Source organism: Notamacropus eugenii, chromosome 5, assembly GCF_028372415.1.
Source record: "Notamacropus eugenii isolate mMacEug1 chromosome 5, mMacEug1.pri_v2, whole genome shotgun sequence".
Taxonomy (NCBI): domain Eukaryota; kingdom Metazoa; phylum Chordata; class Mammalia; order Diprotodontia; family Macropodidae; genus Notamacropus; species Notamacropus eugenii.
Window position 1 is genome coordinate 15564175 of NC_092876.1, and position 19524 is coordinate 15583698.

General features: G+C 37.1%; 2 protein-coding genes across 2 annotated transcripts; both read right to left on the minus strand.

Moving 5' to 3' along the window:
* Positions 1 to 2631: 2631 nt before the first annotated feature.
* LOC140508487 (olfactory receptor 2G6-like) lies at positions 2632 to 3677 on the minus strand. Its single transcript, XM_072616445.1, has one exon. It carries the CDS (start codon positions 3559 to 3561, stop codon positions 2632 to 2634), a length of 930 nt encoding a protein of 309 aa, XP_072472546.1. The 5' UTR covers positions 3562 to 3677.
* A 13575-nt stretch (positions 3678 to 17252) lies between these two features.
* On the minus strand, positions 17253 to 18239 carry LOC140508488 (olfactory receptor 2G6-like). The gene has a single exon (XM_072616446.1). It carries the CDS (start codon positions 18183 to 18185, stop codon positions 17253 to 17255), a length of 933 nt encoding a protein of 310 aa, XP_072472547.1. The 5' UTR covers positions 18186 to 18239.
* Between the last annotated feature and the right edge of the window lie 1285 nt (positions 18240 to 19524).

Sequence of the window (19524 nt, forward strand, 5' to 3'; positions counted from 1 at the left end):
AGTATATGGTCTCACATAAATGGTATGGATGAACTCTTTCTTTTTAAAATAACTGTTTCAAGGGATGACTCACTGAGGGAAAAGGAGGATATATTCAGAAATGAATATGATGTTTACAAAAAGCCAGTAAGAATAATACATTCTACAGTTTACACATCAAGCTTTGGACTATAGTTTGCTGACTTCACTCTTTTCCACTTTTGTCTGTTTTTTCTCAGTCCTGTGATATGGTTCCCGTTCTCCACAATGTGTCAAATATTAGGGACTATATTGTAATTATTTTTGTATCTACAATAATTGACACAGTGCTTAGCAAAGGGCAAAGTGATTTGAGTTCATTAGGGGTGGTGAGATATTCTAATGTTGTATTTTTCTACACCTTGTCTCTTGATGACATCATCAAATTTTATGCATTCGGTCATCATTTATTAGTAGATGAGACCTACATCTACACATACATCAATTCTCTATTTCCTCTACTCTAGTCACATCTCCAGCTACCAGCTGGATATCTTCACTTGGACATCTAATAGACATCTCAATATCAATATGTTCAAAAATAAAATTCATGGTATTTCTTCCTATACCCACTCAGTCTTAGCTTCCCTGTTTCTTCTGAGAGACCATCATCCTTCCATTTAACACATTTGCAAACTTGGTATTGTCTTTGGCCCTTCCTTCCCTGTTGCCAAACACATACCACACTCTTTCGCTTCACTCACCCCTTCTTTTTCAGTTGGGGAACCATAAGAAAACCAATAATGCTATCGCCACTAGAAAAGATGGAATTTCAATACAATAAACAAATTCCAATCCTATACAGATCATGAAGTAAAGAAAGAAAGCACATTATCAAACTTGTCATACATAAATAAAATACAATGCCACGAAACATTCCTCTAATTCACATTTGTGTTCCTTTGGGAGAGTGACTCATCCTAGGTGCAAAATACTCTAGGGTTTACATCAACTTAAAAAGAATGAGTTTTTGAGTCAGTATGTTTGCCCATATTAGTCACTGATAAGACATGGTTAATTCAAATCAAAGGCATTTAATAAACATAACAGAGTTAGGAAGTCATTTAATAAAATAGTACAGTAAGAAAAGTAGTGACAAAAGAATTTCCTCATGAATGTCTTTCATCTTGTGTTTTAAAGCTTACAGGGTGCTTTACATCAATTTTTATCATGTGTTCCTCACAACAACCCTGTGAGGTAGGTATTACTATCCACATTTTACATATGAAATAACTGAATCTAAATCAGTGTTGTGGACCAAGATACTGATAGGACTAAGCAGCCTTCAATCCACTCCCTATATTCTCCCAACACTAACAGGGACTGCTGTACGAAAGAAGTTATGAAGCAGTCCTAGAACGGTCTAAGTTAACTTTACTTCAAGATATATTGGTATGGATCTCAACTGTAGCCACTTCAGATAAGGAGGGTGGGCAATTAGCCTGGAAACTCTGGACATGAGCTCCTGAGATCTCAGAGAACTTCCTCTATCATCACTTCTATATTCTTTAGCAGTAGCTTTGGTTTATCTTTCTATAAACTGTTTTAAAATGAAATTGCTTTGGGGATGATTTTTATTCAGGGGTTGGTTGAATATTTTTGAAAAGGTATTGCTTATTTGAATTCTCAGCCTCTGCACGATGCAGAATCACAAGTATGATCAATGTGATTCAACTACCAAGTGTCTAAGGCAGGATTCAAACCCAGGTTTTCATGACTCAAAATCCAATGCTTTAGCCACCTCCCCCTTAGACTTCATTGCTTTATAAACTTGGGACAAACTTTCCCATAAATGTAAAAACCATAAATGGGAAGGACAGATACAAGTAGGGAACAAGGAGAGAGGGGTACAGATGCAAGGAATGAATGTATTAAATACATGAGTGGAAGTGTGCAAACAAAAGAACACATATAGATAGAATATACATGTCGGTGGTTGTAAATATAGGAAGGTTGTGTCTGGAGAATAGTCACAGTGGACTATGTACATATGGAGACATTAGGTCAGGGAATGTGCATGGAGGGACACATACAGGCAACACAGGGCATTATGGCACATGCATGAAGAGGGCATTCCATGCCTCTGACTCTGTTGGGATGTCAATATTTTATGATGGTGTCATTTTGCTCTTTTCATTGGCCCTCCATTGCTCCATGAAGTGTCATCATCATGACAGTAACATGGACATTCCTGTGTATTAGGAAGATTAATTTGGCAGTTGCACAGAGGATGGGTTAGAGGGTTATGCATTATGTGAATTCATGGATGTATTGTGATCTGGGCCACTAGAGGGAACAATCAAGCCAGTGGGATCACATGTCCATCTAACTGAGTTCTCTAAAATACAGGTGTGTGTATACACACAATATATGTATGTTTGTATATATGTGTACATATATGCATATACACACATATATAGATATATAGATTATCTATCTAATTTATTTAAAATCAATTGATCTAACTCTAAAGAAGAGGGGAAAATAATGGTTCCACAAGATTTCACTGCTTTTGTACAATCCAACTGGAAGACATTGAATAGATGGCAATGCTTAGCATTATCTAGAATATGAACAACCATCTTTGTTCATGTCTAATACAGTTTTCCTGATCTAATATCCTTTTCCAGGTACTAGCTTTCTCAATGCCCCCTTTACATCCTTGTTCCTCAGGGTATAGATGAGGGGATTTAGCAGGGGTGTGACCACAGTGTAAAAAAGGGAAACAAACTTCCCCTGGTCTTTGGACTTACTTTTAACTGGCTGGAGATACATGAAAGTGATGGTCCCATAGAAAATGATTACAACCACCAGGTGAGATGAACAAGTCCCAAATGCTTTACGACGTCCTGTTGCGGATTTGATCCTCAGTATGGCCTGAGTGATGTAGCCATAGGAGATCAGAATGAGAGAGACAGGTACCACGAGAAAGACTACAGAGGCCACAAAAAGCTCATCTTCATTAAAAGTAGTGTCTACACATGCCAGCTTGATCAAGACTGGCACCTCACAGAAGATGTGGTCAAGCTTGTTATGACCACATAGCGGGAGCTGTATAGTGAGAGAGCACTGGATCAAAGAGGTAGCAAGGCCACTGAGCCAGGCTGTGGCAGCCAGTGACAGGCAGAGCCGAGGATGCATGATGACTGCATAGTGAAGAGGGCGGCAGACTGCTGCATAGCGATCATAGGCCATGACAACTAAGAGAATGCACTCAGTGGATCCCAGTCCTAAGGCCACATAGAGTTGTGCTACACAGCCAACATAGCTCATAGTTTTGTTCTTGCTTCTCATTGTGAACAATAACTGTGGGGCCACAGTGGTAGTTAAACAGAGGTCCACAAAGGACAAATTAGTGAGGAAGAAGTACATTGGGGTGTGCAATCTGGTGTCTATGCTAGAAACCAAAATTATGGTTATATTTCCCACCAGGTTCAAGATGTAGAAGATCAAGATGGCCACAAACAGAATTATCTCTAACTGGGGCTTATCAGAGAAGCCCAAGAGAATGAAGCCCCCTGGAAAGCTGTTGTTTGTCTGCATTGATCGTCAGTTTTGAGTTCTTATTGAGACCCTAAAAGTAGAATGAAATGTTGTTAATGCACTGACAAAAGGAAACAGTGATGCTAAGTCAAGTCAAGAACTCTTTATTAAGTACTTTCTATGTACCAGGTGCTGTGATAAGTGATGGGGGTATAAAGAAAGGCAAAAATGATCCCTCACCTCAAGGAATTCATAGTTTAATAGAGAAGACAACATGTAAATAACTCTATACAAATAAAAGACATATATGTGTGTGTGTGTTGCTTTGGGCTTCAATTGTGTATCTCTTGGCTTTTGTTTCCCCATGTGTAGAATGAGTGGTTAAAATATATTTTATCTAAAATACCTTTAATTTTGAAGGTTCCATGACTCCTTAAGTAGTCAATCTTCTATGAAAAAAAATCATTTGAGTCAATTGATTTACCATACCCCTAAGAACAGATATTATGGCTGAATTTCAATTTTCTGTTGTCATAATTTCTATGTCATATGTAACTGCTTTTGATTCTTAATCTTAAAAGGCATTCAGCCTCAACCTTGTAGCATTATGTGAGGTTAAGGACAGGTATATCAACTTCAATTTAAATGAAGTTTATTTTGAATATTTTGAAGAGAATTCATTAGACTAGTCACTATAAGTTAGACCAATTTAGGCAAGCATTTATTCTTGCTGCCAATTCCAGACTATCCCATCCTTGGGCAACTTCCCCAACCTCTGTACTTTTCAAAGGTCCCTTCCTTTATCATTTTGTTGCCAAGTACTATAACATTACAAATAGTAATGATATGCATGCATAATTATAATTTTCAAAGCCTTTCCATACAATAGCTATATGAAATAAGTACTAAATAATACAATTATATCCATTTTATTGTTGAGGAAACAAAGGTTTATAATGGTTGATACTTATCAAGGGTTCCGGAGCTGGTGTCAGATCTCCCAACCCTAAATCCAAAGTTGTCCCAATACATCAGGGTTCCTGATAACAACGCAACAGCAATAGGTATTGTGGTTGTTGTGTTGTTTCAGTTGTATCTGACTCTTTGTGTCCCCCATTTAGTGCATTGCCATTTCCTTCTCCAACCCATTTTACAAATGAGGAACTGAGGTAAAGAAGGTTAAGTGACTTGCCCAGAGTCATATACCTAGTAATTGTCCTAGGTTACATTTGGACTTCTAGGGATTATTTTTCAGGATTCCAAACCCAGTCCTCTATCCACTGCACCACCAAAAGGCACGCTTTATGGCTTACAAAATCATCCATATAGAGTATGAAAAAAATCCAATGAAAACAGTGAAGCTATACATACATGAAAGTCAAACTTTTCATTTTCTACAGAGTCTGATAGTAATAGAGCCTATATCTAATGATGTTATATAACATGTACCTCAACAGAATGGATTACACACTTTCAGATCAGAATACAGTCATTTCTCATGTAAAACACACCTCATTTATTTAGCTCCTAACATCTTACAGTAAAACTCATTGAGATTGTGAACAATTTTTATGAGATACTATAATTACTTTATATTATTATCTGTAATCTTAGAATGCTCCTTATTTAATGAATATGTTTTACACATCTATGTATCAGACAAACAAACAAACAATCCATATTCGCATGAAACTGGTATTTTCACCAATAAGGCACCTGTAGACTTTACTTTTTGAGCTCTCTTCTGCAAAGTCAAATCTACCTTTATATGAGGGCTAAACAGAACATATTCTCATTACTAAAACATAAATTAAAAATATATGTACTATTAAAGACAAGAATTCAACAAAATGTATACTCAGTTCAGAGACTAGTGGGATCCTCTACTTTAGGTGATAGATTGTGATACCTTGGAGATATACAGAACACAGAGATTTTGTTTTCATTTTCTGTCACATAGAGAAAATGAATATTTGCCTTTCAAAAACAGCAGGGAAAAATCAGGATGAATCCTTTTCCTCCTCCTTATCCTCTTGGTAAGGATAATATAATCCTAATGTGAGAAAGTATATTATAAATCATTTTAGTCCCTTTGGAAATGAAGCCTAAGATAAGGAAAGATTAAAGTAGTTCACATGTGATCGTATAAAAATTGATGAAATGGTATTATTATTAGTGGTAACATAATTAATAGTATTCAATAGTGAGAGACCATGTGGTATGACAGAAAGGTCACTGGACTTTGAATCATGAAAATCTCCATTTAAAATCTCTCTTAGATACTTGATAGCTTTGTGATAGCATTTAATATTCCTAGAACTCAGTACTAACATCTGAAAAATGCTTCAGCTGTATCCATGATGTTTAAGGTCTCTCATAGTTCTAACTCTATGACGATATGTTGTACGATAGAAGAGAGGCATTGGAAGGCTTAGAAATACCTGACATCACAACCCAGTGCCCACACATGCTGGCTGTGTGAACTTAGGATGGTTATGTAACCTCAATGCCCTCAGATTACTATCTAAGACTATAAATTGCAGAATAACAAAGTGCTTTGCAAGAGGCTTTTTTCTAAGCCAGACCTCGCAGTGAGAAATTCTCTACTCTCATGAAACCCTACCTTGAGGATAATACCGACCTGAATAAAGGGATTTTAAGTGAAAGAGTTAAGAGAATTAAATGGCTATCACCTAATCTAAGCAATAAATATGTGCTTCTATCAGTCTTGGTTTTGGAAAGTCATCTCCTGCCCAATACAACTAGAATATGAGAGTTGAGCTTAGTTATATGTGTAGATCCACTAGTTTCTTATTAGTTTAATCTTTGGAATCAGCTTAATTGGCTTGTTGAATAAGGTACAATTGAGGAAATATTAACTAGATGTTAGTGTACTTAGATGAAATTGTACATTTGGGACATTATATGGAGGTGAAGATAACTCAGTGCTGTATGTCTATGATACCACAGTCCCACAGCACATTGACCTAACTGTAAAGATACTTCAGATTCAGAGAGAATTCTTTCATCTCTGTTTCAATTCTAGGATTCACATCTGTTCTCATGTCTCTAAATTCAAAATCTCAGTCCCAATATCTCTCTTGATTACCAATACCCCATTAGCATTTGCCTGCTGTGTGTGTCTGACAGACATCTCAAAGGTAGCATGCCAAAGGGACCTCTTCATATGACTTTTCATGTCTGCATTTTCTCTCAACTCCTTTATTTCTCTTGTGAAAACCACAAGCATTATAATCATTGAGCATCTCTCATGTGTCTGCTCTCTATGTCACATCCCCATTTCCATTCAGTTGTCAATTTTGTCTCCACAGCATCTGTGACATCTATCCCCTTCTCTCAACATTCTAGTATAGCTATTGATCATCTTTCATCTGGATTTTTAATATGTCAGTCTCTCTCTTTGCTAACCCATCCTTCACATGGTAGAAAAATTAATTTTGCTAAAGTACATGGCTGATCATGTTTCTCTCCTGCCCTAAAACCTTCATAGACTTTCTGTTTTCTCTAATGTAAAAGCCACACATTGCTGGCATTTAAAACCTTCACTGTCTGGCTTATAAATTTTTCAGAGTGATTTCACATTTCTTCCCTTTATACACTCCATGGTTTAGCAAAGCTGGCCTATCCCTCAAACACAATGCCACATCTCCATTTTTATCTTTGTGGGCCCTTTAAGAACTGGAATGCTCTCCCTTTTCATCCATGCTTTCTTTCAAAACTAGATGGATCTGTCACCTCCCACATTAAATACTCTCTGATTTCTTCAACTGTCAGAATTTTCTTCATATTAATATAAATTACTTTGTATTTACTTACCTGTGCATGTGTTCTCTTCTCCCAAGTAGAACCCTTGAGGGTGAGGGGAAATTGTTTCTGTCTTATTGTTCTTAGCGTCTAGTACAATATTCTGCACACTATTCTTTGAGTTGCAGAATTAGAGTTGGAAGACAACTCCAAGGCCACTTAGTCCAAACCATACACTAAGGGAATCCAACCTCAACATGCCCCCAAGTGGCCATCCACCTTCTATTTGAAGGCCTTCAAGGAAGGGAAACACACTACCTCACCTCACATGTAGTCCATTCTGTTTTGGGATGACTCTTAATGTTAGGAAGTAGGATGGCTCTTGGATGGCTCTCATTGTTAAGAAGACTTTTTCCCCCTGTGAAATCAAGCCTAAATTCACTTCTTTGTGACTTCTATCTGGTTCAAGTTTTGGAGGTCAAACAAAATTAATCTAATCTCTCCTCCATAAGACAGCCCTTAGGATACTTGAAGTCAGCTATCATTCTTCCTCCTCTCCAGAGTCCTCTCTTCTCCAGGCTAAATATCACCAGGTCCTTCAACTAATTCTCAAATGTCATGAGTTTATGTCTCTTTATCTTCCTTCCTAGGTGCCCCCTTCTGGAAGTCACCATTTTATTAACACCCTTCTGAAAACAAGGTACCCAGAATTGAATGCTATCTTTGAAATGAGGCAAAGGCAAAGCGTAGAGCTACTCTCCTCTCCCTATTCCTGGGAGCTGTGACCCTCTTCATCACATCAGTATTTTAGACAGATACATCCTATTGTTGGTGCTTATTAAGCTTGTGTTCCACTAAAACCCCAAGATCTGTCAGAACAATTTCTCTCAAACCATGCTTTTGACCATCTTCTGTTTGCACAGTTCATTTTGTGAGCCCATGCGTAAGACTTCTTATCTATTGTTCTCAAATTTCATCTGATGCAATTCAGCTCAGTGTTCTAGCTAACTGAGATTCTTTTGGATATTACCTCTGTCATCCAGTGCATCTGATTTAACTCAAAGTTTTGTGAATTCTACAAACTTAGTGAATATTCCACTTATGCCTTTATCCAAATCATTCAAAGAAGGTTAAAAAAAATAAGGTGTGTTGAGCTCACAGTTCACCACAGATTACAGAGATACTCCACTGGGGATCTCCTTCCCTGCTGTCACTGAACTGTTAAGAGCAACTGTGCTTTGAATCTGACCTGTCTATCAGTTCTAAAATTGTGTTATCATCTACTCTCTATCCCTCCATTCTCTCCCTCGGCAAAGTATTCTATATCTTATCAAAAACTTTGCTAAAATTCTGGCAAACTATAGCTAGTACATTGCACTTAAATGTAGTTCGTGATACGTACAACAACAAAAAGTTAGTCCTTGTATTGATGTTCACTGATTTGAATTGTCAAATTGAGGAGAATCTTTACTGATAATCAATAGATTGTGAATAGGGATCCCCTCCAATACTTCTTCCCTCTTACCCACCTGACCACGTCTTTAAAATGCCTATCATTATGATTAGACACCATTTTCTTCCCTAATGGCTACACATTAGGTGACTCATCCTGTGTCACTCTCTGGTGACCTCAAATGTTTTTAACCTAATAACTGAGGATACTGACTTGTAGTCAATCTGTGAGAGGACAGAGGGAACCTAACTCTGTTGTAATTCTGATATATACATTGATATCACTTGATCAATATAAAGTGAGAGGGATTCTGGGGGCCATCTTTCATGGGGGCATCTTTAATTGATTGGTCTCACTTTATTGAAACTCTCATGTGGGAATGGAAGAGTACCAAGTCTCCCATAAGGGAGGAAAGACTAAAGTTTAGGAAAAGAAATTATTGATGCAGAAGACATGTCAGGGACTATGACTCACCACTTAGTAATTAAACACCAGATAATGCCTTGAAGTTAAATTGTTCTGAAAGAAGTCTCTCAGGGAGTGATGCGTGACTGTTCTTTGGATATTAGAGTTCCAAAGGGACAGCAATAACTGGGAGATACATGGCTGTTTCCATATATTGTTTGATAATATTCATTCCACCCGCTTGGCCTTTGCCAGCTTCTTGAGAGGGGTTTTAATGAAGCATTATAAATCAAAATTTTGTGCAAAACAATAAAGAGAATAGTGAAAAGAATGGAAAATTATCAAAGGAATGAAAGTAATTATTGGAGGAAATATTTATGGGACTAGGATTATTGAGAGGAAAGAAAGCAGAATTGTTTTTAGATGAATGAGAACCTACAAACAGGAGCAGATGATAATGATACCTGTTTTTCCATTCATGACTCAGTTAACCATTGAACAAATATGGATTGCAGCAATATCAGGATATGCACAGGGCTTTAGAGTTATAGGGCATTGGCTCCTTTAATCTTCAATCAGTCAAAAAAAATTTACAAGTGTCTACTATGTGTTATACTAAGTACTGGTGATAGAAAGGCAAAAGACAGTCTCTACCTCCCAAAAGCTCCAATCTAAGGGGGAGAGGCAACAAGTAAACAAACATATACAGATATGCTATACATAAGATAAATAAGATATAAATATTGTAAAATAGATAATGAAGTATCAATAGATTCCCTTTCATATTGGAGCAAATCAGCTCACAGAAGTCAAATGAACTCTGCAATGCTGAATAGTTAAATACATGTAAGGTCTGGACTGGAACTGAGATCTTATGATGCTAAGTTCAAGGCTTTTTGTACTAGAACTATTCACTCCTCCCAGCATTCCTCTAATAAAAAGATCAATCAATCATTTATTGGACAGCTATTGTGTTCATGATACTATTTGCCAAGAAGCATGCAAAGAAATATAAGGCACAGTTTCAGAACAGTTTTGCAAGTGATATGCATATATGTATGTGTGTATGTGTATATACATATATACACATATATACATACACACATGCACATACATATATATTTACATATATGCATATATGTATATGCACATGCATGTATGCCTGTATATGTGTATATATACATGTGAAAAGTTGACAATTCTTTTATTCATCTGATTACTTCTTGAATGTGTTCTTCACAGTATCTGTTGCAACTCCTCTCCTCAAACCCTAGGTCCCCTTTCCTTGTCTCCTCATCCTCAGAAGATGATCTCTTCTTTGTCATCTTTGAGAAAATAGAGGCTCCAACCTGAATTCTTTTACTTTGCCTCAACTTCTAAAAAAGTGCTTTTTACAAAGATAATGTCGATGTTGGAGGGATTTTAAAAAGAAGCACACAAATGTATTTTTGTAGCTGTAAATTGGTGCCACTGTTACGTCACCAATTAGTTACTGAACAGCATTTATTAAGCTCTTGCTATGTTCCAAGCACTGTGCTAAGTGATGGGGATACAAAGAAAGAGAAAAACAAAGTCCTTACAATCAAGGACTTCCCATAATGAAAGAGACAACATGTAAACAACTAGGTACATAGAAGATATATAAAGGGTAAATAGGAAGTAATATCAGAGAGAACACACAGTCAGTGCAAAGATGAGGTAAGGGTTTGTATAAAAGCTAAAACTTGGACTGAATCTTGAAGGAAGCTTGGGAAGCCAAAATGTAGAGGTAAGGAGAGAATCCCATTCTAGAAATTTGGAATAAAGAAATGCAGATATTTAACATTCCTATACCCTACCACCCATAGATTCCATTTTTGGTTATGTACCCAAAGAAATTCAAAGATGAAAATAAAGACACACTGAAGTATTTACAGCTGTTCTTTTGGTGGTAGCAAAAAGAAGTGGGGGAAAATGTCTTTTATTTGAAAGAGTTAAGCACATTGTTGTACAGGAATATAATCAAATGTTAACTGTGCTTTAAGAGGCAGCTAATATGCTGGATGAAGAGAAGGGTGAAAAGACTTTGATGAACTGATACAAAGTGAAGTAAGCAAACCCAGGAAAATAAGACAGAATGATAATAACAATGAAAATGGAAAGCAGAAAACAATCAATATTGAATACTGTGAACTATTTCCTTTTGCTTATCATTGCATATACTCTATATCCTTGGTAGAAGATAAGATCCCTTGAAAGTAGGAACTGTTTCATTTTTGTCTTTATCAAGTATTTATTAAGTACTTAGTATGTATTAAGCACCATGCTAAGCAAGTATATAAAGGAAAACACAAAGGAAGATAGCACCTGCCCTCAAAATGCTTACATTTTAATGTAGGAAGAAAAGGAAGGTGAAAAACTGGGAGAGATGCACATACATGGAGTCATAGTGCAGAAAGTCCAGAGTCAGAAGTCTAGACAGTGAAGAAAAAAGACAGAGCTATCCTGGATATCCTCCTTGGCGTGGAAGATCCAAGAAGGACCAGCCAAGAAGAGGTTGAGGCTGTGTGGGAAGAAGATATTTTCAGTTAGTTGGTCAATTAGTAAGTCAAGAAATATTTATTTCTTAAGTGCTTGCTGTATGCCTACTATTTAAACAACTCTTGTCTCAGTGGATAGAGCCCTGGGTCTGGAGTCAGGAAGACCTATGTTCAAATCCAACCTCAGACACTTTCTAGTTGAGCCTGGGCAAGACACTTAAGCTCTGATTGCCTGACAAAATGGATCTGTTAGCTTCTCCTCAGAAAGAAAGGGCAAACAAGTATTTTTGCCACAAAATTCTCAAATTGGGTCAAAAGACTCAGGTGTGACTAAAATGACTGAACAAAAACAAAACAAACAAACAACAACAAAAAACTATTTTCCAAGAGCTAGGTTAAGACTAAGGACACAAATAAGAAAATTAAAGATAGCCCTGAACCTTAGAAAGCTTACAATCTAATGGGAAAAGATAATACAAAAAAGAGGCTAAAAAGTGATAGGGTAGGGGATGAAGTGGTGGTTGGTGCGGAAGAGTAGAGAAGGTAGCTGAAATAAGGCATGATGAGAAGACCAAAAGAGTGAAGAGAGGTGAGAAATGAAGAGATGGTAGTGGGCCTGGGTGCACTCATCGATTCAGTTTTACAAGTATTTATTAAACACTCACTTTACAAATGACTTTGTACCAGGCATTTCATTCTTAACTTTCAAGCCTTTCACTTACAACCATTGAGAGAGAGAGAGAGAGAGAGAGAGAGAGAGAGAGAGAGAGAGAGAGAGAGAGAGAGAGAGAGAGAGAGAGAGAGAGACGCTTTATCTGTAAAAAAAACACTTGGAAAAAGTCAAAAGTGGTTTTATAAACATAAGGTTAGACAACCACTTTCACCACATATCACAATATATTTTTTTTTATTGTTTATTTATTTTAAGGTATTACTGAGAAGAGGCTTCTGGATGAAATACAAAGCCCTCTGTTTTATATTGAAAGTTTTTCATAATATTCTGCTGCCCTCCAGAAACGTAATTTATCAGTGGGAGTGGGAGATTAGGGAATGTAATCCAAGGGGACTAAAGCATAGGCTTCACCAGATTGCAAAACAAGCCAATGAAATACGCGCGCGCGCTCGCACACACACACACACAGTTCAGAATGTTTGTTCTAAAATCAGTCCTCCTCCTAATTTACCTTTCCTTTTGGAGCTCCTATTAACTATCACCATGGTTTTTTTTTTTTTTTTTTTAAGTAATAATCATGAAATCATCCATGTTAAATGTTAGATGACTTCAACATTTGCTTTATCCTCCTTTATCCTATTAGTTGCCAAGTGTTGTGTATTTAGCATCCACAATATCTCTCTATTCCCACCCACCCCCAATCTACCGATCTTCCTAATTTCAATTTTACTTTCTAGAATACCAACATCTTTCCATCACCCAGGCTTCAACTCCTCAACCTCCCTTATCATCGCCCCCTAATCAATCTGGTTCCAAGGTCTGTCAATTTTACCTTAATAGCTCCATAAAGCTTCCCTCCTCTCCCCTAATGCTGCGACTTTGGCTCAGACCATCATCTCCCCATTCCTAGATTGTTACAGTAGCCTTCTGGTTGGTCTCTGGACAACTAATCTTTTGCCACTAAAATTCATCTTCCACTCAGCTGCCAAAGTGATATATATGTATGTGTGTGTATATAGAATTTATTTTTTATTTACTTCTGTAATATCTTGAGTTTTAAAATTTCTCCCCCTCCCTCTCCACTCTGATCCCCAAGATGGCACGCAGTCTGATATAAGCTCTAGTCACACATTCATATTAAATATCACAATACATTTAAATAGCATAAATATTTTAAGTGCCACATAATAGCATATTTGATGAGAGTAGAAAGTTATCTCTTTTACAGCTATGAATGAAGGATAACAGGTCCTATTGATTAGACAGAAAGGGAGTCTTTGCAAATGAAATGAATGAATTAATCAATACTGAAGCAAAAAAAAAATCCTTTGATACATTTAGCTCATAAAAATTGAGGTTCTATATGTTGTTTAATTGGAGAATTTCAAAATTAAGAGTATGGAGGGAAGTCAAGGATAATTGACAAAGCAAATGAAAGACAGAGAACCAAGTATGCCACCAGACAGTAATCTTTCATTCATAGTAGGAGAAGGGAGACTACACTGATCCCGTAAGAAAAGGTTACCTAAACTTTTTGCATTCTTACACCAACCTTTCAACAATCATCTTAGTGTGACGGTTGAGACTTTTGCACATACTGACTCTTCATGTATCCAAGGGATAGAAGATGATTTGGTAATTTATAGGGAAGTTTACAGTTTTGTTTAGGTGTTGTAGATGATTTCTCATCTCTAATGTCACAGGGAGTGATAAGCCATTCAGTAAGGTTTTGAGGAAAACAGAAGTTTTTATGCCCATACATTCCAGAAAAGTGAGAGAGCACCAAGTAGGAGAAGAAGAGTCATAGTTAAGCCAGAGAGAAAATTTTGGAGAAAGACAAGGCCATACTAATATAGGAGGAAATTCTTAATCAGTCAATAACTGAAAAACTAAAAAAAAAAAAAAAAGAACAGTTTAAGTTATATACCTTTAAACATTACAGAAACAAGACTAATGTAGCTAAAATCAAAAACAAAGATATGTATTGCGAAAAATATAATATAGTTCCCCAGCTTCCTTGGGTTACATCCCTATAAACTCCCAATCGTATTGATAAATTAGGTTTCTGTAGGACAGCTGAATATTATGACAGACTTTCAATATATAACAGAAGACTTTATATTTCATCCAGAAGGTCTTCGGTTGCCTTTGTAGATCATCTCTATTTTTTTGCCTATGTCTATATCTACACCAGTATCTACAAAAATATATGTATTCTTGTAACCCCATGGGAATTATTCTTGAGCCCTCCTTTCTACCTCATTAAATCTTTCTCTCTATCTCTGTCTGTCTTTGCTGTTGTTTTTGTTTCTTCAGTATCGGACATTAGTAGTGAGAAAAATCTTTCTAATAAAGACAATGAACAACTGTTATGTAACGCTTAACCTTGGAGAATTTCCTGGGAAGCACTGAAAGTTCAACTGTTTATTCAGGGTTACAAGGTCAGTATGTCAGAGGTAGAATTGGTAATGAAATATTTTTGTCTCAGTATCTGACTCTCTATATATACTATATCCCTACTTCCCCTCACTATAGTAGGCATGTAAGTATATATGCATATAAAAATATGATATGATATATGTCATAATATATCATAACATTATTTAATTACAATGATATATTAAGATATATTGTTATATTATATCATATCATATATTATATTAATTATATATGAGATTCCTGATATATGCTTAAATAATTAACATAGTAGGTTTTTGTAAGTATATATTAAACATGTACAATAGTAAGTTATGTGACTCAATGGGAAGGACACTGTAGAGTCAGGAAACTTGGGTTCAAATCCCGCCTTTGATGATGGCTATCTACAGGGAAAGGGAATAGGCATTTGTATAGGACTTACTGTGTGCCAGACACTTCTCTAAGTCCTTTATAATTATTATCTCATTTGATCCCACAACAACTCTGGGATGTAGGTGCTATTATTTTGCCCATTTTATGTTTCAGGAACTGAAGCAAGCAGAGGTTAAATGATTTTCCCACAGTCACACAACTGGTTAGGCTGAGGTGGGGTTTGAACTTGGGCATTCTTGACATCACACCCAACACTATGTGTACTATGGTTCTCCCTACCTGCACTTAACATCTTTCAGCCTCATTTTCTCTCATCTATCAGTTGGAAGGGGTGGGGTGGAGAGACTCTATTGCTTTATGATTCCTTTCTTATGCAAGATCTTGGAAGCCAAGACCTATGGACCTTATTCCTGCCCCTGTAAGTATATTTCTAAAAACAAAAGAAAAAATGATAAAATGATCATACAATATAAAATATATGTATAAAATATACATTACATTTCTCAAATGACATCATGAGGTTTTTAACTTTTGTTGTACTATTATTAACTCATTTTTCTCCGTGGTTTTAAAGTTACATTATTTTATACATGCTACACATTAAGAACAGAATCTAATTGTCATTCAGGTTTTGAGAGGCACAGGGACAAAGGACTAGGTTTTTTTGTTTGTTTGTTTTTTCCCCTGAGAGACTATTAGTTACTTGATATTTTAGAAAAAGACTGAAGAGTCACTTTAAGAAAAATGAGTCTAATGGTGAACAAGAAATTCTGAAGAAAGTTCTCAAGGAACTGAATTTCTTAGCTGAAAAAAAAGTGTATTCCTAGTGACTGAAGGAAACAGCTTCTGTAGTACTGACTTCTTAAATCACAAAGTTGTATCTTCCATTTCATAGCTGAGACATTGTTGGAATGTTCAAATATATCTTTGTATTGTTTGACACACCAATGATAAATTGTATAGCACTAATGTTGATGTTTAAGCATCTAAGACAGTGGCATATAACACATATGAAAACTTGGAGGCAAAAAGAGTTTCTCCAGTTTATTTATAAAATGAGGTGGAAGATGATAACCAATTAATTAATGAGAAAGATTACTTAGTTTTATTAATTTATATGAAAATATCAGAAAATAACCTTGATTATCTTATAATTTAGGATGAGGAGAATGGTACCACTGGAAGTTGAAGAGAGAACAGTCCTCTTAAGCCATACATGGGGAGGTAGTTCCTAAATCAGATACATGTTTATAGTTTTAATTTCCATTTAATAGCACTGAAGTCAGGAAGACCTTCCTTCATATCCTGTCTCAGAGCAGCTGTGACACTGGGCAAGTCATCTCAGTTTCTTTGCTGTCAGTGTTCTCATTTGTAAAATGAGACTACTAATAGCACCTACCTCGTAGCACTGTTGTGAGGTTCAAATGATACACACATGTATGCATATAGATATATGCATTTGCGCACATGTGGGGATGGCCATATGTACATGTGTGTGTCTACATACACACACGTGTAACTGCATACACACGTGCATATGTACACATGTACATCCATATATGGCTTGTTAGAGATAGAGTACGTCTAGTGTCTGAGACAGGGTTTGAATGGCTTTCCTTCATATAGGTTTGTGCGTAAGTGTACTTTTTTTACCTTAAAGTGCTGTATAAATAGCAGTTATTTACATATAGGGATAAGAGCTTGGTCTTTGATTTCACTGATATCGGGATGTTCTGGGGAAGGGAATGCCCTCGCCCGGGACCGATGAAGATCACCAGCTTCTTTTTACCTTGTGTCCTAAGAGAGCTGCCCAGAGTATTGAGAGGTTATGTGACTTGTACCCGATCACACAGGAAGGGTGTGAGTGTTAAAGGCAGAACTTGTATCCTCTTTATTATCATATACCTTTTGTAAAGCTCTACATCCATATGATGTAGAACTCAAGTTTACATTTGAGAGGGAGGGATAGAGGAGAGAGATAGAACAAGAAAAAGAGATGGAGAAAGACAGAGATCAATAGACAAATAGAGACGGAGTAGGGAAGAAATGAGAATGATTCCTGTAGGCTTCCAAAACAGATGCAGCAACATCCCCCTTACTCCATGCTTACTACTCATGACTTTTATTATCCAATAGCTTTCCCCAATATCAGCTTTTTCAGCGCTCCCTTTACATCCTTGTTCCTCAGGGTATAGATGAGGGGATTTAGCAGAGGTGTGACTATAGTATAGAAGAGGGAGACAAACTTTCCCTGGTCTTTGGACCTAGTTTTGACTGGCTGGAGATACATGAAGATAATGGTCCCATAGAAGATGATTACAACCACTAGGTGAGAGGAACAAGTTCCAAATGCTTTACGACGTCCTGTTGCAGATTTGATCTTCAATATGGCCTGAGTGATGTAGCCATAGGAGACTAGGATGAGAGAGACAGGCACTACAAGGAAGACTACACTGGCTACAAAGAGTTGGACCTCATTAAAGGTTGTGTCTACGCATGCCAGCTTGATCAAGACTGGCACCTCACAGAAGATGTGGTCAAGCTGCTTATGACCACACAGGGGGAGCTGTATAGTGAGAGAGCACTGGATCAAAGAGGTGGCAAGGCCACTGAGCCAGGCTGTGGCAGCCAGTGACAGGCAGAGCCGAGGATGCATGATGACTGCATAGTGAAGAGGGCGGCAGACTGCTGCATAGCGGTCATAGGCCATGACAGTCAAGAGAATGCACTCAGTGGATCCCAAATCCATGGCCACATAGAGTTGAGCTATGCACCCACCGTAGCTCATGCTCTTGTCTTTGCTTCTCATCGTGACCAACAATTGTGGAGCTACACTGGTGGTGAAACAGAGGTCTAGGAAGGACAGGTTGGTAAGGAAGAAATACATTGGGGTGTGCAGTTTGGGATCTAGGCAGGACACCAAGATGATGATTGTGTTCCCCACCAGGTTCAAGATGTAGAAGATCAAGATAATCACAAAGAGGACTGTCTCCAACTGGGGCTTGTCAGAGAAACCCAAGAGAATGAAGCTTTCATGGGAGTTGTTGTTTTGCTTCATTGACTTTCAGCATTGAGCTCCTGTTGGGATGCTAAGGCAAGATTGCGTGTTAGTACATAGCTTAAAGAAGGAAATGAAGTAAACATGGTTAAAGACAGAATCTTCTCCTCCAATCTTAGCTAGCAAGTGGCCCATTGAGAATGTACCACTGTTTTTAAACAAGGTTAAACAAAATGAAACAGTGTCTTCCTAGTGGAGCCCAGGTCCTGATAGAGGAAGAATGCCATCCAAGACCTTGTAGATAAGGTTCCCAAATAAGTAGCAGCTTGGTGTACTGGACAGCAATCTACCTGGAAGTCAGGGCACTTGGCTTTGAGTCACAACTATGTCACAAATGGTGTATGGGACCTCAGACAAGACAGTCTCTTTAGGACTCCGAGTCCTCATTTGCATAAAAGATAGATTAACCTACACAATTTCTATTTCTTCTGTCTATAAAATTCCATGATTCTCAATATTCAATGATGTTAAGAAAATAAGAAAAAAGCCAAATTAATCAATTGACTGCCCATAAAGGAAATAATGGATGTAACACCCATTTTTACTTTTTAGTTGTTTCTTTTTATGCATTTAATAATAGTAACAATAATAATAATAGCCAATAGTTTAAATCACTTTAACAATTATCTCATCTGATCCCCACAACATTTCAAGAAAACCTACATGTTTAAGACTGTGTGCTAAGTTGAAAGCTGTCCATCTTGTTTTTGCTTCCTTATAGGTTTTCTTTAGTTCTCTGCCATACACTTTTTTACTTGGTTATTTTTTTTTTTTGCTTCTTTTTCTTAAAGGAAATCTCTATCTCCCTCTCTGTCTCTCTGTTTCTTTGTCTCTAAGTCTTTCCCTCTCTCCTTCTCCCTCCTCTTCCTCTCTCTCTCCCTCTCTCTCTCTGTTCTCTCTCACCTCTCTGTCTCTATTTCTGCCAACATAGTGTAACTTTAGGCAACTTCCTTTTAAATTAATGCCCTGAAGCGACTCAAGTGTGACCATCTCTTTGCTGCCTACAGGATTGAAAGACAATAGGATCATGTAAAGGGGAAAAAAAAGCAGCCAAACATGTAATATGTTAAAGAACCATGAGATTGGCAGGAGCTCTCCTTCCTGTTTGACATATGAAGATGTAAAGGCTCCATGAGGTTTTGTGCTCAAGATTACAGAGCTAGTGTCAGACTTGGGACTTGAATCCAGAACTCCTAAAAGGAAGTCCTTTGATCCTCCCATTCTGTCCTAATACTGCATAGCCCTAGAACCATTGACAGCACATTTCTCATCATGTTCTGCAGTTTTTCAAGTATTCCACAGTTACCTCCAGGGTTTAAGGTTGTCTGATGTGAATCTG

Excerpts from the sequence above, each read along its gene's own strand:
- LOC140508487 (XM_072616445.1), bottom strand. The coding sequence starts at position 3,561 with ATGCAGACAAACAACAGCTTTCCAGGGGGCTTCATTCTCTTGGGCTTC.
- LOC140508488 (XM_072616446.1), bottom strand. The coding sequence starts at position 18,185 with ATGAAGCAAAACAACAACTCCCATGAAAGCTTCATTCTCTTGGGTTTC.